Source organism: Larimichthys crocea, chromosome XV (genome assembly GCF_000972845.2).
Source record: "Larimichthys crocea isolate SSNF chromosome XV, L_crocea_2.0, whole genome shotgun sequence".
NCBI classification, from domain to species: Eukaryota; Metazoa; Chordata; class Actinopteri; family Sciaenidae; genus Larimichthys; species Larimichthys crocea.
In genome coordinates, this window is record NC_040025.1 from 17,752,399 (window position 1) to 17,774,651 (window position 22,253).

Below are 22,253 nucleotides of genomic sequence, written 5' to 3' on the forward strand. Positions count from 1 at the left end.
ATTAATTATTTTCCCCCCGCGGAGAATAGGACTTGTAACAGTATTGTAACAGTACCCCGTTATATCCAACAGAGGGCGTTGCACTGCCAAATGTCAAGAAAAACGACCAGTGGTAGTCAAACGCTGATTTATTTTCGGTCTTCAAACTAAATCCAAGCGTCATGTTCAACATGTTACATTTAGTGTAACTTCAGTGCAATTTATGCAAAACTGTACTGCTCATCGGGATCACTGGTGTGTAGCCTGCTCTTCATTGAGGTGGGGAGCGGGATGGGGTGCTTCCTTGTTGTGTCACGTGACTGCAGATAGCTAGCCTACAGGTCAGTAAGGGACGCACCATGGGACACAACGGAGGAGAATCAATGCGCGCGCTGCCCTGAGCAAATGGTAAATATTCGAATATTCATTTTTACGTTCGAATATACATATTTTTATCATATTCGAATAATATTCTAAATTCGAATATTAGTTTACCAGTCCTAATGCCTGGTCTACAACCAACCCAGAAGGTCTTGTCACCCCGCTGCTCATCGAGCTCCACTGGCTACCTGTTGCAGCCCACATTAAATTCAAAGCGCTAATGCACCTACCTACCTAAATGCCCTTGTACAGACATGTTACCTCACGACCGCTGCGCTCCTTCAATGAGCGACGCCTAACTCTGCCACCTGTTCGCTCAAGGCAATCCAAACTTTTTTCGTTTGTTGTTCCCCGTTGGTGGAATGCACTACCAGTTCCTACCAGAGCAGGGCGTCCTTCTCTACCTTTTTAAAAATCTCCTGAAGACCCAGCAACACTGTTGCTTTACCTGGTTGTGCTTGTAAAAGGAACTTGTTTATTTCACTCTTCAACATACTAGATAACGTCTCTCTCTTTAAAGTGTGCAGCTAAGCTGTGTAATTGTCAGTGAACCATATCAGACGAGAAGAGCAATCAATCGCACATAATCTGTTTTTTAATAACTTTTGTCCTTTAGATACTATCAATTGTATAATTAAAGATCAATTTAAATACATGGCATCAACACTTTTGAGAGCCCCTCTCACATTACGTGCAAGTTCAACACGTTTGATATAACTTTTTCTGTACAACAGATCACTTTTGTGGACTTCATTATGTACGAGCTGTTGGATCAGCACAGGATGTTTCATCCTACATGTCTGGATGACTTCAAGAACCTCAAAGATCTTTTGGACCGATTTGAGGTGAGAACACTCACACTGTGTGTCAGATACAAACAACACATCCTACATGTAAGACTGAAAGTGGCAGTCAGGAAATACCAATGTCTTTGTGTGGTCTTGCCTTGTTAATAGTTAATACTGTCATCTCATGATAGGCTCTGGAGAAGATTTCTGCCTACATGAAGTCAGACAGATTCATGAAGACTCCTGTCAACAACAAGATGGCCAAGTGGGGAAACAAGAAAGAGTAAAGTAACGCATTTACCTGCTATTGAAATAATGAAAACAGAGTTCACACGTAGTGTACAGCTGGCTCAACACAAATTTTTTATATTTTGTCTTTATATAACCTGCTGGTCGTCTAGGTTTCATGCCTTATAATCATGCTACACTCAAGTATTTACAAGCTAATTCAACAGTTTTAGTTCAGTTGTGTAAAAATAAATCCAAGTTTGTACTGACATTATGAACATGTGTGAACTTTATTAACTTAATTTCTTTGTTACATCTGAAACAGATTTCTTTTGGCAGATTAAAGAAAAATCTTGCACTTTCAGTTTGAGACTCAATCATTTTCTCCACAATACATGATATACAGGAATCAATTAAGATAATATATTATAAGGGCTACAGGTTAATGCAGTAGAAGATTCAACCATAGAGTAGATACATTTTTTTTAATCACAGCCGGGAAACTATACACAATTTATTTGAAATAACTGCAGGCATGTTGGCAGAAAAATAAAATTAAAATACATTTCAGAGTAACTTATTTCACACAAGAATTAAAGAATTAGTGAGACGAATAACCACGGTGAAAATTCAGGAGACAGAGTGAAGGAGCAGCGATGCAGGATGTCAGTAGCGGCCATTGTACATGCCTGATGGCTCACTGGCGAGCTGTAGGGAACAGGATGAAACGTTACTGATGTGCTGCAGATGGGTGTGTCGGTGTGTGTTTCACGTGACATGTTACTTACTGCAATGGAGGATTTAATGCCCTGCAGCTGAAAGAAGACCTTTCCGCCTTCCTCTGGACACACAGTTCTTATCTCATTCTTGGACATCCCCAGAAGCAGTCTACCAGTCAGCACCCCGAGGCTGCTCACAGTGCTGCACATGAAAAGACATGAACACGTCTGACACTTCATCCCACGATACAAGTCCTATTAATGATATAATTACATTTTATAGTTTCCAGTTACTCCTGTGCATTATCTCACTCACATTCTGGAGAAACCTTTGTACTCCAGCCAGGCTCTGACCTCTGCAGGTGAGGAGTTATGGTCCAGCATCACTGGACCCTGAGTGTCCATCTGAAAGGGAGAACAAAAGAAATCAATGTCTTGAAATCTAGACTTTGTCACAGCAGCTCGTATACACAAGGCAGATAAGATATTACTTGTAAATAACAAAATATATAGAAAAAATGATGCCATGCTGGTGTTAAAGAGTCTGACGGCTGACTCCATAGAGTCTAGGGGGCAGTCCAGGACAGAGCTGGCCCTCCTGACCAGTCTTTTCCTGCCCCACCATTTCTATTCAGCAGAGCTACGTCTCCATTCACTCACTGATTGATCGTCCATGGGCCTGTCGTCCGTCATCGGTTCCAGAACACTCTGAGGAACATTGCCTTCCTCATTGCGGCTGTTGCGAACAAACCACCATTGTTTGGCTTTCTGAACCACCTGTAAAAAGGCCAAAGAACTGAGTGTCTCAAGCACCTGAACATTAATACCGACAGTGATGACAGCTATCATTGTGAATGTGGTAAATATAAAGGTTGAATTCTGAGTAATGTAGTGTGAAGATTTAAACACTTCATTAAGATGGACGACAGCCAGACTTGGTTGCTCTGGTGCAGTTATACGACTAGATATTTGTACCCAATTTTCTCTCTGTCAATGAACTGTAGTGCTCTTATCATCTGGAAACATACCAGATAAAAAAAAAATAAATCCTAAACAAGAAAGTATGAATTTATTAACACCATGTGATTAGTTCTAATAGATAATTACTTTGTTATTTGATAAAGGCTTCCAGCAAGTGTTACTACATGTAGTCTATTTTAATTTGTTGAGCTGAAAAGCCTCCTCTGCATTTTTGGTAATTTGTTCATTGAAGTTTATGCTGCTAAAGAACAAGCAAACAGGTTTTTAAACAAAAGTCAAGTGGCTTTACGGACAACTGTTTAGTAACTGTTATAAAAAATAGGATTTATACTGGGGTTTAGATGTTTTGATCATATAATGTGTGTTTCCTGTTTTTTGCATGTCTCATGCACTTCCCTTATTTGGACTGTGTTTTGCTGAGGATGGCAGGGAGAGATATCAGTAGTTCAAGGACAGGAGAGACAAGGACGTGAGAAACAGGCCTGAGAAGTGTCATTTTTAATACATAACGTTCATTGTTTAGCAGACTCATCAGTGAGGAAGGAGTCTGAGACAGCCCATTTAAAAAATGTATAAGAACCAACTGAATAGGTTCTTCAGGTAACCCTTCTGTGTGTTGCACTGTTAAACGCTCCTTCTTGTACAAGAATAATAAATTCAACTTAAACTTTGAAACTTTTAATCCAGTCCTCCCTATTCAAGGGTCCTTCCTTAAAAATTCTTGTAACAGTAACTACGGCAGATTGTGTTAGTGGAGTGTCAGAAAACAAACACCGGTGCCAGTAACTTTCACACCTGTTGACCTGGTGTGAAAATAATCTCACATCATCATGTACTGAAAAATATTCTCATAATTGCACAGCTGTGTTGGATAAATACAAAGATAACACTAGATAAAGTTTGTATTTCTGGGTATGCTGGTTATTGCAGTGTGTTCATCATCTCACCTGAACTACATCGCCCTTCATAACACTCAGCTCTTGGTTGTTCTTGGCCATGAAGTTGTACATGACCCGCATGTAGAGGGGTGGCTCAGTGGGACTGAAACAGCAGCAGACACACAATTTGTGACTTCGATATGCACAGTATGAAGCCCAGTGAGTACTGACCTGAAACATGTTTGCAACAAGAGTGAACATAAAGCCGTATTTACTGCGGTGTAATAACACTTACTGTGCTTGCATTGGTGGTGGTGAACCCCATGGACCATTGGTCATAGGCTGTAAAAGACATAAAATGCAGCATGATGAAACTGAACACTTGTAATAATGGTTTCGCTTCTTAGTTGTCTCATGTTGCTTTGAAAACTTGCACATTAAAGGTACTGATTGCCAGATGGTGGCAGTGATCATGATTGTAATAGCACTTAAAAATAGGTAGGGCTGATTAATTTAATCCCAGCAGAGTGTCAACATACTTCACTAAAGCTAATGGATAATGGTTACTGAGGTGCTGAAAACAACAACATAGTTCACTCGCAATGTAATCTACCATATGGTAAAACTAATTTAGCAACATCTGGATGTTTAGCTGTAAAAGGTAACCTAATATTTCTACTCCAGCAGGTTTTAAACATAATGTGTAACAAGTAACTGTCAGTACCTGTTCAGGATGCTGGTCAGGTGGGAAGTGCTGGCTGTTGCTCCTGCTTAATGCACCATTCTGGTGAGGCATAGGTGATGCACGTGCACGCATGGGTGAGGGGGGAGGCGGCTGCCAGCCATCATAGAACTCTGGGATGTAAGGTGGGACATCTTCCGGCCATTTTGACCTGTGAGGTGACCAGTTGACAAATTGTTAGCTGACAAGCGTTCACAACAAACAATACAAACAGAACAGGAGAAGTCCTCATGTAGCTGCATCAACTTCTCTGATTGACAGATAGGTGCCAGTGCAGATGGCTTGACTGCCAACATGGCGGCGGCCAGAGCCACAGATTTTGAGCTTTAAAACAGCTCTTCAGAAACCTAAGGGTCACGTCACGCATACGCCGTGCATTCTTTATACTGTCAGTGGCAGTGAAGGACCACAGGTTAGAGTCAAAACTGTATCGCAGCAGCAAGGACTTAACCTTTTGTACATGGGGTGCACACTCTTCCAAATGAGCCGCAAGGGCACCTCGTATTAGTATTTTGAGCACAAAATCACTTTCTAATAAAACATCCTTTATTAGGAGTTTATAAACTGAAGTTAAATGAGTAGTTTATGCTAGCTCTAAATAGTTCAATGAGATGATACCACTCATGTCTGTACAGTAAATGTGAAGCTGAATGCTTAGCATACAGACTGAAAACATCTTGCAAAGGTAGAAAATTAGCTCACTAATAAACATGTCATATGTTGTTCGTTTAATGCATACAAAAAGTGTAAAGGGTTATATTGACTATTTCTTAGCCCAGCACAGTGACTTACTGGAATCACTTTACTGACTGTGATTTTATGATTGTTGTCACCTTTGGACAAAGACAGGACAGTTGCTACTGTCTTCAGTCTTTATTGTAAGCCAAGCTAACCAGATTTAATGAATATACATAATACTGTCTCCAATCTTCTCATATATATAATATAATATAATGAAATAAGCTTATTAAAAAGTGTTAATTAAAAAAAGAACCTCTGGGTTGCTAGGTTTGTAACTCTGACTAATGTTTATCTAATCTTTTGAGATGTTAATGAATGGATTAAGTCCATACTCTCTCTTTTCTCTCACAAATGATGTGGTTAGACAGTCCGTTGTAGTGGAAAAACAGAAAGCAAGTGTCCTGCTGCAGGACTTCTAACAACCTGGCAACCCTGAAGTTGTACTTATTTATGCTGACCATAAAGTGTTTGTAAATTAATAATTAATTCATGTAACCTTTCACAGTATTTCCTTGTTGACAGCTGCCAAACATTACGGCTCAGGTAGAGTTTAGAGTTTTTTAGAGTTTATAGTTTATATCTTAAAACATACTGGCATGGTTTCACATTACTGTTTAGTTTGTTTGTCTTTCTTCTATAGGACACAAACTCTGACCTATATTTACATATAGCAAACAAGTTTGGGCGTGCCAGCAAAGGTATGTACACTTACAATCAGAGGGCCATATATGACGGGTAATGAGCTTTATAAAAACACTTATGTAAGTGTGTGAGGGTTACAAAGGCCATCATATTTTCTGGAATTGTCTCTCTGTGGCCCCATTTATGTAAAAAGAAAGTATCCTAGAGGGTGAGTTTTGTGTCCAGTTAGCACATATTTATCACTTTCATTTATCTTTTAACAGAAAAACTAATCCAAAGTAAATAACAAACAATAAATAAATCCATAAATGAGGCCCTACCTCTGGACATTCCAGCTATCTCCCAGAGATCTCCACAACTGGTCCTCCTCCGGGTCGACGACCTGACTGAGCAGCCGCAGGGCCGGCACTGTCAGCAGGGGAGAGACCACACTGGGAGGTATGTCTAGAGGATACTGAGGTACTACCTGTGGAAACATGGAAGTAAGCATCAACTGTTCACAAAACGAAGCAAATGTGAGTCAATAGTAAGTTTAGAGGAGCTCACAAAGGCCAAACTATTGAAGAAGATGTGGACAAAGTCAGGAGCAGTGGGGCCGTTCAGTGACCCGTCAAGCTGGCCCTGGAATATAAAGAGTATCTACGTTCAAATCAACACATTAGAGCATTCATTTAAAGTCTTTTAAAAACCACTTTGCCTCATTTGTTGTTAAAGATTTTAAAGAAATATTTACCAGTAGATTGAATCCATATTTCACTTTCTGAAGAAAGGAGACATATTCCTCCCACGGTGGCAGAATCACGACTGGTGCTTCTGCAGAAAAAATCAGACACAAACATCAAACGTAGCAGTACAATTCTTCTCCAGTAAATACATGTGCCCAAATAAACTGTGGAAAAAAAGGATATTACCATTTTTCTTTGATTTTGTCTTCTTCTTCTTCTTCTTCTTGCTCATGTCCTGTTCTTGTGAAGGTGCATTTGCTGCAGCAGACACTTTGATCGTGAAGAACTCAACATCATTCAAAACATGGTTAAAAATTTCCTGTCAGAAGGAGCACAGGCATGAATGATTAGACAACATCTGTGTTAATTTATCTCTGATATAATCCACAATTCATAACTTATAGTTCAATTACCGTGTTTCTCTCTGTGTCTGGAGGCTCAACTGGTGAAGGGGGCTCTGGTCTGCGGTGTACATCATGAAAATCAGGATGCTGCATCATTGGTTCTGGAGAGAAGGTCATTGGAGGCGGCATATGCTCTACTACAAAACAAATATCATTGTGATTTTATAGTTGAACTTTGCAAGAACATATGCTTACAACAGATCAGATCAAGTCATACCTGGTTCTCTCCACTTTGGAGGTGGATGGTCTGGTACTGGTGGGGCTTGGGGTCTGTCTTGCTGCCTAGGAGGAGGCCCAGCGTGCCGGAAACTTTCCCGAGTATGTTGCCCGATTATATTCTCAAGATTAATCCTGAGAACAATCAATAGACAGTTCATGCATTTTACTGCTCACTTTATTAATGTGACTTTGTCTTATGTAATGTTGTGACATTGTACCTGATGTCAAACTGGTCTCTCCGTGGATCCACATCATCATCTCCTTTTTGGACTGCCTTATCCAGATCACTCTTGATGAGCTCCGCCTGGTGAAACACACCTGCTTTAAATCAAACTCTTACATGACAGCAGCAAAAACAGCTTGTAATGAGACAGATATAATGCTCTCAGAGAGTGACACACGCCAACATAACTAACACGCCCTCTTCCTTTCTCCAGAGCATCAGGAGGTCAAAGTTCTGACATGACATGTGACTCACCCCAGTCTCCTCACACTGGAACATGAAGACCTGAGGAGAGCGTTTGTTGCGTTCTTGTACAGTTACTGCCAGCAGAGAGTTGTAGGCGCAGCTGTCCAGAACAGCCGTGACTTGCTTAATATCACTAAAAGGCAGCGCGTCTAATTCTGCCTGTAGAGCCAGAACAAACAGGACAAATGTTCAGATCACAGCTATGTGATTCATACACAGAATCACACAAGTATGTTTGTTCTTATTCTCTAATATCTCTAAGTAAATGTCTAAATAAATGTCTGTCTATGACTGAGTGAGAAAACACCAAGAACAATGATGAACACAAGTCCAGAACTTTATCGTTATATCCCTTACAATACACCAAAAATAAATGCTTGTACATTTAAAAAATCTAAATAAATTAAAAATCTGTTTGTATAATGCATATTAAAGCTTTCATCACCTCCTTGTTTCAGCTACAGCTCATTAGAGACCGTCAACATTTTTCCTGTTCATGCACAAATTAAACATTACTTTTAAGTATCTAATTTTGTAAATAAACATAGTGTAAGATGAGATTTTTTTTTTTGTGAAGACTTATCTTCATTACCTTATTTTGCTCAGGTTTAGTGAGATAATTAGTATAATTGAATTAATAATATGTATTTGTATTCTATTTTGTAATTCAGGACAGGAACTATATTTTATAGTACAACTTGCCTGTAATATAAGTGATGGTTAAGATTGGCTGAATAATATTGTGTCATATTGTTTTGTCAGTGTGAGTCGTCCTACTTCTGAGACATTAAAGTATTCATGTTACACAGAAGAAGATGCCACAGGCCAAAACTAATTAACTTAGCAAAAGTCAAGTTTATAGTTGACCCAGAGTAAAATAGCAAAACACCATTTTGTGTTGTCTGTTGGTTTAAGTTTGTTTTTGTTGTTTTAAATCATATTTTAGCTCCAACTCTTCTGCAAGAGCTTCCTGTTTCAACAAGACTATGTCCCCTGAGCACAAAGTCAGATCTATCCAGCACCTTTAGGATGAACTGACTTCAAGCCAGACCTAATTTCCCCAAATCACTGCCTGACCTCACTGATGCTTTTGTGGCTGAATAGGAGCAAATCCCTGCAGCCAGGTCCCCAAATCTCCATGAGAGCGGAGTCTGTTATACCAACATGCCTGAATTATTATATTGTCCAAATACTTTTGTGCCACACAAATCCTCTAACTTTATATGAAGTGTGTAGTGACCAACCTTGGTCTCTATGTCACTGAGCACTACATGTCCTCTTTGGACCTCCAAGAACATGTCCTGTGGCCACAGTCGACCTTTGGCATCCAGCCTCTTAAGCTTGGCCACGCAGTCGTTCACTGTTTTCATGTCCTGACCATCCAGCTCGCAGGTGAACAGGTGCTGTGGAGTCAAAACGGAGGGTCAGGGATGAGAAAAGCTAAAATGTTGTACTATAATAAGTGTGTATGCCTCCATGTTGGTGCATTTACCTCCACTCTGCTATGAAAGCTGTTAGATTGTTTGTTCAGCGTTTCAGAGTACTCCTTTCTCTGTACTGATGTAAAAAAACAACATGTTTGTTTAATTAAGAAGACATTTCGCATAACTGGAATTAGATGTGAGGTGTGTATATGTCTGCACATACTGTATATTGATTTGGCACTGGGTCTGGACATGCTCTGTCTCAGTGGAGACCCCCTGAAGTCATCTTGTTGGTAAGCTGTCTCCCTCAGACGTCTCTGCTGAGGGAGGTCCTCCTGTGTGAAACTGTTGAGGCATGAAGCATAAGACAAGGTAACTTATCAAATAGGAGAAGTGGGCCTCACAACCGTCATGACCAATAAAGCTATATTTGTAATCAGTGCAGTGATTTCAAGATAAAACATCTCCGCACAGTTGCTACACAACACAGTAGTGTTTTAATCATAAGAGGGTGTAAACGGATGTGTGGAGATATCAAAGTAAGGCTCCGAATAACAAAGTAAGGTTAAAGTTTTGCTGACCCTGGAGAGTAGGAGAAAGGTCTGGTGTGTCCTCCAAACATTTTCAGATTGCAACGTCTCTCTCTTTTTTTATGGAAGAGTTAAAAACCTCAGATTGGCGAGAACCACTCCAGTCCAGCCTGTCAGAAAAGATGACACAACATCAGTGACCTAAATCACATCTGTTTCATATTAACTCAGGACAGATGTTTTGACAGCTTAAAGCACGTATATTCGGACAGATGAAAAAAAACACATTCTTGCTTTTACAAATTGAAAGCTAAACTGAGAAAACAATCAAACACAGTTTCTCAGTTCAACACACTCAGAGGTTTTATTGCTGCAGTGCCTCTTGTTCTGGTATGACCCGCATTTTTTGGACTTCGATCTGAATAAATGGAGGATCGCTATAAAGGGTGTTTTGTCATACTAGCTGAGTTTTCTTTATGTATTAGTACATTAAAGTTGCACCTGCTCTGATTCAGCAACAAGATGCAACATCGCAAGTAAATAAATCACTTTATAATTATCAGTGTTGAAGTTCAAACTGTCAAATACCTGCTGGATTAAATGAAAAATAAACCTCGCTTTCTACAAGAGCAAACACATTTCCATTTTTTAACATAAACTAAATCCACTACCTTTCAAAGTTTATTTAACCTCACTGTATTATATCCTCTAATCACATCTTTACATAAATTGTGCAGTCATTACCTGTCAGTATCAGCTCCGCTCCGGTATCATGGCTCCTTCTTTCAAGTAGATATTCCACCAAGAGGTTTCATGACAGAAAGGACCTGTCCCTGCCGAGAAAAAGCTCCTTGACTTCCTGCTTGAAAGCACGAGGATCAAAGTACAGCGATCTGACGTGAATGACGGAGATCAGGAAGGTTGGCTCCATTTGTCATTTAAGTATTTGAGGGGGGTGTTGACAAGGCAGCAAATGTGGCACATTATGAGTCCAAAGGTTTCAGAAATACCTCACAGTATTGCCTTCAAAGTGATCAAAGGTCTTAAGTGCCACAGAAAATGCTCTTGTACACTTGTCAAGTTAATTGTAGCTATAAAGTTGTGACGCTAAATATGTTCCAAATATACTCACACCTAACGTCACTGAGAAAATACAAAAGATAAAACTAAATGTTGAAAAGACATCGCTTGAAGTGGAAAAACACAAACCAGCCAGTTTAAGATGAATAAGAGAAGCATTTATTTTACCATCAGCTGACGTGTAAATACTGTACACACCCATAATATTGACAGAGACAATCTTTGAAGAGGAAATATTTTATTCTGTAAAGAAAAGTGAGTGTCTCGTCATCAGACAATGAGTTGGGGGGTTGGAGAAGCCTTCTCTGAAGACTTGACAGTTTAAGCTCGAGCTTGAGCGGTCTTGGCCAGAGCCTTCAAGTCTGCGATACACTTGGCGATGCTCTCCTTCTCCTGAAAGACAAAAACACAGACAAGTATGAAGCCCTGAAGTGTCACCTTGATTGAAGTATACAAGACAGTAAGAACAACAAGGGCTCAAAGGTGAAGAAGGAAAACTTCATTTTCACAATAAACATTTCATTGTTGGGAAAAGAAAATCAAGAATGAAACAAGGCTTTTTTTACCTTCTATAAAAATCGTTCAGTAGACAAAAACTCTAAAATGTTAAAAGGAGGAAGTTGCCTAAATAAAAATACAGCTTAAAATATATTTACTTATATAAAATATAAATCAGGAAGTAGGGTTGTTTAATGTTCAAAGATTAATAACTCACATTACATCTAATAATTAATATCCAGCCCTGACAATAAAATGAGATAAGATAAGACAGACTTTATTAACTAGAAAATAATTTATCTCGGACACGTACAGTATCTGACGTGAAAGTCTGTGTAAATAAAGACTAAATATGTGTTCTGAGTTTGTCAGAGCAAAGAAGAAAACATTACTGACCAACCAGCCAAATCTAAATGATTAAAAATAACAAGCTTATGAAATGTGGTGTCAGTTTTCTCAGCTCCAGGACTGTCTGCTGAATGTGCTGAAGTCAAGGGTGGCCTCAGGCACTCAAAAAATCTTGGACTGAAAACTGGTGAAAAACTGTTTTAACCCCTAACTCCACATTTCAGCAATATATCAGTTCAGTCTTTTCACATGTTTTGAGCAACTATTTTCCAACATATTTAATGTTTTTTGAAACAAATCTTTAACATGTCAGCAATCTCAGAATATAAAATTTCAACTAAATGCAACAGTAAAGCTCCATTTTCACATAATTAAACAGCCAAACTGAGACAGTTCAACACTGACCTGCTGAGGTGTGATGCTGCTTACAACACTCTTCTCCACCCAGTTGACCATGTGCTCTTGCTCCATCCGGCGGTGGAGGTCCTGCAGGGCGATCTGGTAGTCCAAGCGCCTCTTCACCTCGTTGGTCACCATGTGTAGCCTCTCTCTGTAGTTGGTCTCCAACAGCATGGCCACATTGTTCTGAGAGGACGAGAGTCCATGCAGTCGTTATAACCACACTCTGTTACATATCCTGGTAGTTTTATGTGTCTTCCTTCATTATTTTAAAACAAACGATAGTTTGAACATTTGTTGCATGCTGCTTTTTTCAGCCAGAGATCATGTAAATACTGTATGAGATTACAAATATCTAACGAAAGAAGAAGCATGAAATGTATCACTGCAATTTTGCTGTGTTCAGCGATTCTAATCAATAACTTGTTTATGGACTTCCTAGATACTTCATTCATAGTAACCATGGCTGCTCTGTCATGTTGTTGCAATGTGTATTTGTTGCCAGCAGAGGTCGATAAAGTACACAACAATGCCTCTATTAACTCTTCAAGTTCAAAGTCAAGGAGTGCTGTGGACCAGCATTGACAGTTTGAACATGATGGACAGTGCAGCTTTTGGAAATAAAATTGTTACTTACCCTCTTAGCGTCAAAGAGCATTGATCTTCCCTCTACTCTCCACTGTTCTTTCTTCTCATTTTCAATGCCCTGAGTCAGGCTGGCCATGGCGAGGTCCTTCACCTCCTGAGCCTTAGCCATTTTGTCCTGTGAAAACACACAGCAGGATCACAGGGATGCACAAAAGACAAGACCAGTGATCTTTAACTTAAAGCCTGCAGCGTCATCATAAATTATCTGCCGAGTAGTTTAAATTCTAAACTTTGTAAAGCAAAACCAAAACGTTTAAAACAATTAAAAATGAATGCCAGCCTACTTCGTTCAGTTTGTCAGCAAAAGCTGCAACACCTGGACCAAATTTCTTGATGCCATAGACGACGACAGCAGCTATGGAGGCGGCAACGAAGGTCTCATGGTTAATGACGTAGATTTCCTTGGAAAGCAAGTAGACGAGGAGGCCAGTGCCCAGCATGTAGGGTCCTGGTGAGGAAAAAGTTTTTCATTGTCAGTGATATATTCTGGGAGTTGGAAAACACACTGCATCTCTCGGTAACGTTTTACACTGCCAGTTAACATATGTAGTTTATGGTTGGTGTTGTATCAAAGTAAATTTGGGCACCTTTTTTTTCATATTATTTTTATTCTCCTGTTTAATCTGTGATGTTATATTTTAGATTATTTATATCCTCTTATTTTACACTTTAAAAATCCTAATTCAAGTTTATTTATTTGACTAATTAGCATGTCATTTACATGGTTCACTGATTTAGATGCAATGTTTACAGGTTCATTTTTTTACTGTAATGCAATAAGTTAATTGTGTGATTGACACGGCATTTAAAATATTTGTGGAGAATTTAATTTGTATATAACTTCATTTATATTTGTAATAAGAGTTTGTGGTTATTCAGGCAAGCAGAGCCAGATTTTTTCTTTTTGTAACAATTCTCAATCAAATTTGATAAGTGTAGACAGACAATCGTTTTGTTACCAGTTTTTATTGCTTGCAAGTAAACTGAACGGTGATGTGGATTTGAACAAGGGGAGCCGTGGTAGCCTCATGCTGAAGCGATTTGTATGAGTCTTCTGACTATCGTTTCTTTTAGTTTGTCTGTGTCTTTTCTACTTCATGCCGAGTTGCTTCATTGTCGACTTTTTAGATCATTATTTATAACCACATACAACAAAAAAATCGGCATCATCACCAACCATCATCCTCCAAACACAGTGAGTTGACACGCCTTTAATTCAACAGAAGAGCCTAGTCTGCTTATGTTTGTGTTTAAGCTAATGAGGATGAATAGATGTGATTTTGGACAACCTCTTAATGGATGCTGTTCATCATTTACATGACTGAAGGGATACAGAGGTACTTAAATACACAGAGACAACAGAAATGTTGAGATTTGATTCAGGCTACTGACCTGTCACTCCAGTTTTGGGGTACAGGAGCTGGAAAAGCTCCTCTGGGAACAGACCATAACGGACTTTGCCTCCCGTCTCTGGTAGAGGGGGCACTGGGGCCAGACTCTGGGATGATGTGTGCAGGGAGCGCGATGCCTGGACCAGACTGTGGAAACCAACATTATTATAAGCTTTGGACAGGGACAGCCCTCATAGGATTTCTATACACCAACGAGCCACTTTATTATTAGGTACACCTGTACAATCCAATACAACAACTCAAGAGGTATTAATTTAACTTAATTAAAAAATTCTCTAAGCTTCTTAAAAGTAGAAGTTATGTTGTATTGTATCACACTGACTGGATTGTATAAGTACCTAATGAAGTGGCCTGTCAGTGTATGTCGCTGTTAAAATGTACGATCATGTATGTTGGTAACAGTGATCACATACCCAGCTCCAAGGGCGCCGCTGCTCTTCAGGGCATTGGCTGCAAACAGAGCAAAAAACGACATGAGTACATAATGCTCATTTATGCTTAATCTGTTGTTTGTTTTCTTAATAAATCAACACTTTTTAATACTGATTCAACGAAAGCTGACCATTATAGCCTTCACTGAGGAAGATCTGACTGTAAACTGTTGTGTTGAACTGATACAATTAATAAACTGGCAACACAGAGCATGCAACTTTACTGTGCATTCACAAAGTGTCACAGCAGAATATCAGCTAAATGTCTGCAGGCAAATTCAAACGAGCGACTTGTGAGAGCACTAAAATAAAAGAAGCACACACGTAAGGTGTGTTTGCACTGTGAGGTCTCTGCTTTCTGGTCAAGAACAAAATAAAAATAAAAGGACCGATGCTGGCTGTCAGAGAGGTGACATTACAGGCGTGCAGGGGTAAAGCTAGCGCACGTAGCTTTGGTTAGCTGTCGTCACGTAGCTTAGCTGTAAGCAGCTGGGAGTCAGTGAACATACTACACAGCTGAGAGCATGACAGATAACTGTTGATATGAATATATCAGGAATAAAACAAACATAGTTTCAGGTCTCTTCATATCTCGCCTGTAGTTACACAGGCTGGAGTTAGCATTAGCTCCCATTCAAAGCGCGGCCTTCACTTTACCCTTCAGCTTCACACTCACTTCAAACTCCTATTTCTCCTGTTTGACAGGTAAATTACATCACAGGTGACTTTTGTTAATTAGATCAGAATCTAAATGAGTACATACCTGAGACAAAGACGAGCCTGGACAGCATGTTTGAAGGATGAAGAGCCAAGTAGTCTCTACACTGGGGCACCTTGTTTCGGCCTCTCCGTGCCCTTCTGCAAAGAGCTGCAAGGATGGCGGAGACACGAGATGACGCTCTGGGATATCGCGAGAGTTGAGCCCCCCCCGCCCCCTCCCACCCCGCTTTTTAAAGTGCTGTTACAAGGAGCGGCCACTAGATGGGAGTGTACGCAAACACACATTTGGACACAACCGTGACGTTGGAGTTGGATTTAATGAGGTAATTAAGATATGGAGAGGATATGTTGATGCTAAGATCAAGTGATTTGGGATGATTCATGACTTTAATCAAAACTGATTGGTTAAAATATAAAAAAAAGTCTGTTTCATGCAAATAACACACATGCACACACCACCAGCAACTGCTGAAGCTGTTGATGTTTTTAATTATTTACACCCCCATCAGATATAAGTCATTAACCCATTTAATGAAACATTAGACTGCTGTTATGAACAAATTAAAATTTCCAAGAGGCAACCACACACCCTGCACAGCTCTCTCTGTCTGTCTCTGTCTGTCTCCAGACTGGTGTGTTTTATCCCAGACTGCAGTCTGCAGGGGGAATTGACTGGGTCTGTGTGTAATCTTAGGGGCCCACCCGTGCATGGCATCAGTTTGGTGTGAGTGGCTGCTGAGATAGAGGAACATATGACGCTGTGGTTCTCTGCACTTCCTGTTAAATTATGCTCAGCAGAAACAGCTACATGTGAAACACAGACAAAAAAAAAACCCGGACACTATTTCAGAGGAGAAACAAAATGGATAATCTCTCACGAAATCTCCTGAAGACCTTTGCCCAATGAATGAGATGACATTGTAGGTAAGCTTTTATTGTGTTTTTTCTTTCCTATTTGCTTTATCGTGTACATTTTCCCTCCACAGCGTCAATCAGCACATCCTAGGGCCTCATCTGTCTTTTGACTTCTGGTGCTAAAGTAGCTTTCTGACAAAAAACAATGCAACCTCTGCAACATCTACTACTACATTTACTATTACTATTACTAAAAGTACTTCTCTGCTATTATTTCAAGAGCTACTACTACTACTGTAGCCGCTTCTACGGCATGGTTCACAGGAACATGCCCTTTGTGTGCAACACAAAGCACCTTAAATGTAAAAGATACTGTTAAGGGTTTGGATTTAACTTTATTTTACACACATTAATCACATAGTTTATGAAGCACACTAACTTTCTTTACTTATTTTAACTTATTATAAAGTCTCTTTGACATTAGGACAGTGTTTGAGAAATACAAATTCATATTATCAAAGTATGAAGGTATATTTAAAAGTATGCTTTGAATTAATATGAACAATTATTTATATTTTATTGTCAAATGTGTCTTGTGACTCATCATTTTGCACCAGCAGCACTTAAAAATCTTTATCAGTAAATGGTTTATGTACTAAAATTTTCGATCAGTGTAAATAGTTCTAACTCATTTCCAGATATATTGTCTTTGTAGGTCTGTCACTGACTGATTAATACATTCTTTTGTTCTCATGCAGTAACTCGTCCACCGGCATTCCTATCAACTGGCCTTCCTCACCCACCTTCTTGCCCTAACCCTAAGCCTTTCCCTGACCTCAAGTCGTGCCCAAACCTGGTTACCTGCTGAGCGTTTACACTGCCATGGATGCCCTAGCCGTCAGTGGATTACAGCTCTCCCCAGTGAAAGACTTTGACCAAATAGTGGAGATCCGAGCAGAGAAACATGCACACCTGAGAGGACGTAACAACGTGACTTCATGTCGCAGCCCCACGAGAGAGTTTAACACAAAACTGATAAAGAATGAACTGAAGGAAAAAAGGCATCAGGAGTTTCTGAGGAGAAGATCAGTGAGTCCAGAGCCGTGTGGTGAGAGGACTACAAACCGTTTTTCGAAGACAAAACCTTCTTCAAAGACATTTTCAATGAAACATCACAGTTCAGTAACAAAGTCACAGACATTTCATACAAATACTCCCAGAGCTAATGGACATCCAATGATGATTTTAACACCAAACAGCAGTACAAATGATGGCCCGAGCACCAGCAAATGGGTAAACACTACATCCTGATGTTATAATGAGTGTTATTTCACTAGATTTTCACAGAAAATAATACCTGCATCTTTTTCTCTCTCCTCATTTCCTCAGGTTTGGTCAGAACAGGTAGCACCAACGAGGCAAGAGAAAGGCCATGCAAGGATGCAAGCATCTATCTCCACACATCACTGGACTCCGAATAGTGTCAAAGGTAAAATTCTTGCCAGATGTATGCAATTTTGACCACAAAATATTAGATTATCTTTGCTGTTTGATACTAATAATTATAGTTTTTTTCTTTACTCTCTCTCCCTCTCTCTCTCTCTTTCTCTCTCTCTCTCTCTCAAAGCTCAAAAGATGAGCTTCAAAACATTCATCCAAACAGAAAACCAAAAGCTTCACATCCAATCTGAAAATATTCTCCCAAAAAAGATACTGCGGGAGGCCAGCGTGCAGACAGAGTGAGTTTAATTTTCCCTGAAACCTAATTAAAACATTAAATCTTAAATGTTGTAACAGCAGACAGCTGTGATCAATGTTCTATGTATCTGTAATGAGGTGTTTTCTTTTTTTCAGGTCTGGTCTTGTCACCGTTAAGGAGTCAGTAAGTTTCAAGCTGTTTTCTTTATATAAGTGTCAAATCTAATTTGCATGTTTTAAATAAAACAAGATTAAATTAAATTGAGTTTCTTGTCTCTCAACTCTCACAGGATGTTCAGCGCCTAGCTGGCTTCTTGCAGGTAAACCAACCAGTTCCTATCAAAGTCCTTCCTGAACATTTGATAGATGAAATAAACATACTGTCAGAGTGACAGACAGTCTTATTAGCTATGGTGGCTAATGTTAGCTAATATTCTGTATATAGAGTGACATTAAAAGTGTGTCAACTGTGTAATATTATATCATTTACCATTAACCAATAATTGTTACCTGTAGCTGTTATTAAGCAAAAGTTGAATTGTTTTGCTTTGTTTGTATGACGAAGCCATCTAGATTATAGTGGGTAATGTCAGCAAACTAAATTTACTTAAATGTGTGATTTTATGGTGCTTCTCTACTTTATTTAAATGTTAAACTACTGTAAATACCACACTGGGTTAGGTCAACTGCCTGCCCTTTAATGTTTGAGCCATAAAAAAGCCTGTTAGTGTTTTATTTCCACCAAGTACATGAATAATTGATTTTAAGTATGAGGTTAAAACCTCAAGACAAGCTGACTGTAGGTACACTACAGTATGTGCATGTTGTTGTTAACTATGTCTCTTCTTCTGCTGCTTATTTTCTTTCAGGAGGCCCTGTGGAGAGAGGAGGCAGTGAAGAAGAAGCTGGCAGTTCTCCAGGAGAGCACGTCAAACCTCATGAACTCCTCCAACAAAATATGGACAGTAAGGCTCGCCATTTGTACGCAGATCGATTGGCTGTAGACTTAAATCAAACACACCGCCAGTCAGTTTCCAAATAACAAATGTATATGTCCTGTTTTATAAGGCTGTGAATGCCCTTGTCACAGCAGTATACACAGCATAGTAAGACAGCTGCCACCTCAGGAAGGCCTATGTAGTCTGTGGTTTAAAGCTTCCTACTTCCGCTCTAGCTTATACTGCATTATACAGGAAGGGTGTGTCAGTCAGTAGCTGTTATAGGTGCTATGCATCCTCAACACCTCTCTTTTTCTTGTAATGAATGAAGGGGAAATATTGGTGTTTCCCTTTTTTGTTTTTAGAGTTTTTATTGAACAGCTAAGGATATAGAAGTTTATTTAGTTTAAAAACTTCATCCATCTCATCTGTGAAAACTGTTTCTCACGCAGGTATGTTATCATTTGTGCAACTTGTATGTTATTTTTCCACACTTGTGTGCACACGCAGACATCTGATCTGTGATCTGTCAAGAGGCTCGCAGATACTGCAAGTTCCCTTTGTGCACCAGTGAGCACAGGCGGTGCAAGCACACACCGTCACAGATTTTGGTACACGAAGCATTCATTTTCCATCTGCAGCTTACAGCTTGACAGTCAGTCATTTCCTTTTCTAAACCCACACAGACTCACTGCAGTGAAGACCTGCTGAGAAACAAGATCAAGGCTCTGGAGGCACAGCTGCAAGTCTGCCTGCAGGTAAGAACAGTAGCTGGTGGTGAAGAAGCAACCAATGAGTGTGTTTTGTTTTTTTTTAAATTATGTATTGGGTCTTTTATATATATATCTTTGCAACAACTCAAATATTTTCCTAAAACAGACTACCTGCTCTATACTTTCACCTTGTCACACAGTGACGGTTAAGCATCTACTTAGCACGCTTCTCTGTGGTTTTGGTTTGCTTCTTCTCACCCTGTAAGGCTTAACTCAGCAGTGTTTTGTCCTTCACAGAAGTTTCCCAAGGATGGAGTGAAGAAACTGGTGCTACAGATGGAGAAGCAGAAGCTGGTGTATGAAGAGAAGGCACTGGTTTCCCTGCAGAAGGCCACACAGGAAAAAACAGAGGCGCTCACCAAGGCTGAGACGATGCAGGTCGAATAACATTTCTAATTGACATGAATGTGTCCCAATCATTTGAGTTAGATAGATGTTTTATATTATAATATTTTATGCCACCAGGAAGCGTTAATTACAGCCAAGGCAGAAGCACTGAGATGGCAGAGCCTTTATGAGGAGCTGAAGCTGAGCTCTGGACAACTCCAGCAGAACCAGCTCCTCAGTAATGAACAGCTGCAACAGCTGCACAGCCAAGTGGAGGTAAACTATAACCTGTGAGCACGGTCAGAGGTTTTTGGTTGGCAAATGGGTATAACATATGTGTCCTGTGCAGCTGTCCAGAGCCAGAGAGGCCGAGCTGAGGCAGGAGGTGGTGTCATTATCGCAAGAGAAGAGGGAGCTGCAGTACAACATTTACCTGCTAAAAGAGGACAACCAGATGTTAAGAGAGGAAATCCAGCACCTTAGAGGCAAGACACTCAGACCGTAAAGTCATCAATGTGAAGCGTCGTCTTTACCTGGCAGTAACTGTGGAGACAACATGGGTCATTTATTTAAACTGCTTCCTATTTCCTAGATAATAACAACAAGAGCCTGAACTCCACAACGCAGGGGCACCTGGCGTCAGAGGAACCAGAGCCACCAATGACGGCGAGGAAAGACTCTCAGGTGGAGGAGCAGCTCCGTCACACTCAGGAGAAACTCCGACTCAAAGAGAGAGAGGTAAACTGGGGATTTATCACAGCACACTGCAGCATGTTCACACGCTTTGTGTTTAATAATTACAGTTTCACAAAATAATATATTCATGAAGCCACATTAGATGACTCAAAGATGATACCCATCTCATGTTTTACAAGCACTCTGCAGAGGCTGGTGCATAATGAGAGTGAAGGATGTGTTAATAAGATCATAATATATTTTAGTAAATCATTTGTGTTTGAAAAAATACACTTGATGAAAACACTTCTTCCATCTGTGTGTGTGTGTGTGTGTGTGTGTGTGTGTGTGTGTGTGACTGCAGTGTGAGGAGCTGCAGACAGAGCTGCATGCCATGGAGCAGGAGTGTCAGTCCAGCCAGGCCCGGCTGTCGCAGTGCAGGGATGAACTCCGGCAACTCAGCCACCGCCGCAGGACACCGGTAAGCTTTGTGTGTGTGTGTGTGTGTGTGTGTGTGCGTGTGTGTGTGTGTGTGTGTGTGTGTGTGTGTGTGTGTGCAGGGTAATTTGAAACTAAATGTCCTTGCTGTATTCAAATGATCTCACTTCTCCTTCCATTATAAGCCAACAGTTATGATTTTTATTTTACACTTTCTGTAACGATATGTCTTTTACACTTTTTGCTGCAGTGACCATCAAACTATCACACGTACGTCACTGCAGCAACTGCTTTTACAAAAATGTCTTCCCTCTTCGTTTAGGCGCCGTGTGGTTCCTGGTGGAAAGTGTGGATGTTCTTCTTTCTACTCCTCGTTGTGGCGGAGGTTGCCATGTTGTGGCTGTGGTATCCTCCTTTCAGGGAGCAAGTTGAAGATCTGTACTCAGACATAGAGACACGCATCGAAGACTATCTCATGGAAATGGCTTCTCCTCAACACTCAGGCTGTTTTAGACCAATATGATAATGTTACTCTCAGGAATGTTACTTGTGTTGCATTTGTTTTTAAAGTAAGATTTTTCTAGGTTTGTTGATATTTTTTTAGATTTCATGTAATTTTAGACTCAAAGTGTGTGTGTGAGTTGATGTGTAGGATGTTCAAATACAAGTGAATGTATGCAATTAAAATGTATTTAAAGCACTATCGGCTCACAAGATGGCTGACGTTAATGACTTTTGATGAAACTGTGAGTCGATAATTAAATTTAGGAGTAGAAAAATAAAGAAGCATCCTTTGTACTGTAAACAGCTTATTTAGTCAAAGGCACCACGACAAAAGACAAAAGATCACAGTTGTTCTTTCAGCCGCTGTGGTGATGGAAGCATTCAATAAAACAGCCTTTAGAGTTTTCTATTATAAGAAATAAAGAAACATTGTAACAAATGGTACTGTGTATTTTCTTCGATTTAATAGATAAACTCTATCAAAAACATCTTAAGTCGACTCTTAAATGATTATCTTGGTTAATCTTGGTGAGAGTGTCACTAACAAGACCTCCATTGGAAAGACATAGTTAAGACGAACATTTAAGATTAGCTCATTATATGATAGATTAGCTATTGTCATATGCATCAGTGTTGATTTATGTTTTAATCACTAGCAC

The 22,253-nt window shown here is 39.8% G+C and overlaps 4 protein-coding genes across 6 annotated transcripts in view; 2 read left to right on the plus strand and 2 right to left on the minus strand.

Annotated features, from left to right (window-relative positions):
- Positions 1–1,734, plus strand: part of LOC113747773 (glutathione S-transferase Mu 3-like) — a 14,982-nt gene extending 13,248 nt beyond the window's left edge. The window contains exon 8 of the mRNA XM_027288903.1: positions 1,340–1,734. Coding sequence (XP_027144704.1) covers positions 1,340–1,435 — 96 coding nt within the window. The 3' untranslated portion in view covers positions 1,436–1,734. The remainder of the gene's footprint in view (positions 1–1,339) is intronic.
- eps8l3b (EPS8 signaling adaptor L3b) overlaps positions 1–10,785 on the minus strand; it is a 16,161-nt gene extending 5,376 nt beyond the window's left edge. Inside the window, exons 1-20 of one of the 2 annotated variants that reach the window (XM_027288898.1) lie at positions 10,595–10,783; positions 9,902–10,020; positions 9,544–9,665; positions 9,389–9,453; positions 9,141–9,299; positions 7,906–8,055; positions 7,646–7,731; positions 7,426–7,559; positions 7,218–7,345; positions 6,991–7,123; positions 6,813–6,892; positions 6,626–6,700; positions 6,400–6,545; positions 4,679–4,847; positions 4,250–4,296; positions 4,024–4,117; positions 2,756–2,872; positions 2,412–2,500; positions 2,165–2,297; positions 1,648–2,084 (exon numbers count right to left, since the gene is read on the minus strand). In XM_027288898.1, coding sequence (XP_027144699.1) covers positions 2,043–2,084; positions 2,165–2,297; positions 2,412–2,500; positions 2,756–2,872; positions 4,024–4,117; positions 4,250–4,296; positions 4,679–4,847; positions 6,400–6,545; positions 6,626–6,700; positions 6,813–6,892; positions 6,991–7,123; positions 7,218–7,345; positions 7,426–7,559; positions 7,646–7,731; positions 7,906–8,055; positions 9,141–9,299; positions 9,389–9,453; positions 9,544–9,665; positions 9,902–9,942 — 2,010 coding nt within the window. In that variant the 5' untranslated portion in view covers positions 9,943–10,020; positions 10,595–10,783 and the 3' untranslated portion in view covers positions 1,648–2,042. Of the gene's footprint in view, positions 1–1,647; positions 2,085–2,164; positions 2,298–2,411; positions 2,501–2,755; positions 2,873–4,023; positions 4,118–4,249; positions 4,297–4,678; positions 4,848–6,399; positions 6,546–6,625; positions 6,701–6,812; positions 6,893–6,990; positions 7,124–7,217; positions 7,346–7,425; positions 7,560–7,645; positions 7,732–7,905; positions 8,056–9,140; positions 9,300–9,388; positions 9,454–9,543; positions 9,666–9,901; positions 10,021–10,594 lie in introns of those variants that run through there. The other variant, XM_027288899.1, reaches the window with a different exon arrangement.
- Positions 10,786–11,066: 281 nt separating this feature from the next.
- Positions 11,067–15,581, minus strand: atp5pb (ATP synthase peripheral stalk-membrane subunit b). The gene is made up of 7 exons (XM_027289003.1): positions 15,430–15,581; positions 14,649–14,685; positions 14,216–14,361; positions 13,108–13,271; positions 12,813–12,938; positions 12,182–12,361; positions 11,067–11,323 (listed from the first exon to the last, which is right to left on the minus strand). The coding sequence occupies exons 1-7, from the start codon at positions 15,455–15,457 to the stop codon at positions 11,252–11,254; spliced, it is 753 nt and encodes a 250-aa protein (XP_027144804.1). The 5' UTR covers positions 15,458–15,581; the 3' UTR covers positions 11,067–11,251.
- Positions 15,582–16,149: 568 nt separating this feature from the next.
- On the plus strand, positions 16,150–22,033 carry traf3ip3 (TRAF3 interacting protein 3). 2 transcript variants are annotated; one of them, XM_027288231.1, is made up of 14 exons: positions 16,150–16,306; positions 17,000–17,534; positions 17,631–17,730; positions 17,869–17,980; positions 18,096–18,123; positions 18,230–18,259; positions 18,809–18,904; positions 19,564–19,635; positions 19,888–20,028; positions 20,116–20,253; positions 20,327–20,462; positions 20,570–20,715; positions 21,017–21,133; positions 21,413–22,033. In XM_027288231.1, the coding sequence occupies exons 2-14, from the start codon at positions 17,124–17,126 to the stop codon at positions 21,611–21,613; spliced, it is 1,728 nt and encodes a 575-aa protein (XP_027144032.1). In that variant the 5' UTR covers positions 16,150–16,306; positions 17,000–17,123; the 3' UTR covers positions 21,614–22,033. The 2 variants fall into 2 exon arrangements, with proteins under 2 accessions (XP_027144032.1, XP_027144031.1); XM_027288230.1 differs by having other exon boundaries at positions 16,158–16,310.
- Positions 22,034–22,253: the final 220 nt, after the last annotated feature.

Excerpts from the sequence above, each read along its gene's own strand:
- atp5pb (XM_027289003.1), bottom strand. The coding sequence starts at position 15,457 with ATGCTGTCCAGGCTCGTCTTTGTCTCAG. Across the intron at positions 13,272-14,215 it reads CCCCAAAACTGGAGTGACAG|GACCCTACATGCTGGGCACT; the intron begins GTCAGTAGCCTG and ends TTTCCTCACCAG. Across the intron at positions 12,362-12,812 it reads TGCTCTTTGACGCTAAGAGG|AACAATGTGGCCATGCTGTT; the intron begins GTAAGTAACAAT and ends TCGTCCTCTCAG.
- traf3ip3 (XM_027288231.1), top strand. The coding sequence starts at position 17,124 with ATGGATGCCCTAGCCGTCAGTGGATTACAGCTCTCCCCAGTGAAAGAC. Across the intron at positions 17,535-17,630 it reads GCCCGAGCACCAGCAAATGG|GTTTGGTCAGAACAGGTAGC; the intron begins GTAAACACTACA and ends TCATTTCCTCAG. Across the intron at positions 20,254-20,326 it reads AGCTGCACAGCCAAGTGGAG|CTGTCCAGAGCCAGAGAGGC; the intron begins GTAAACTATAAC and ends TGTCCTGTGCAG.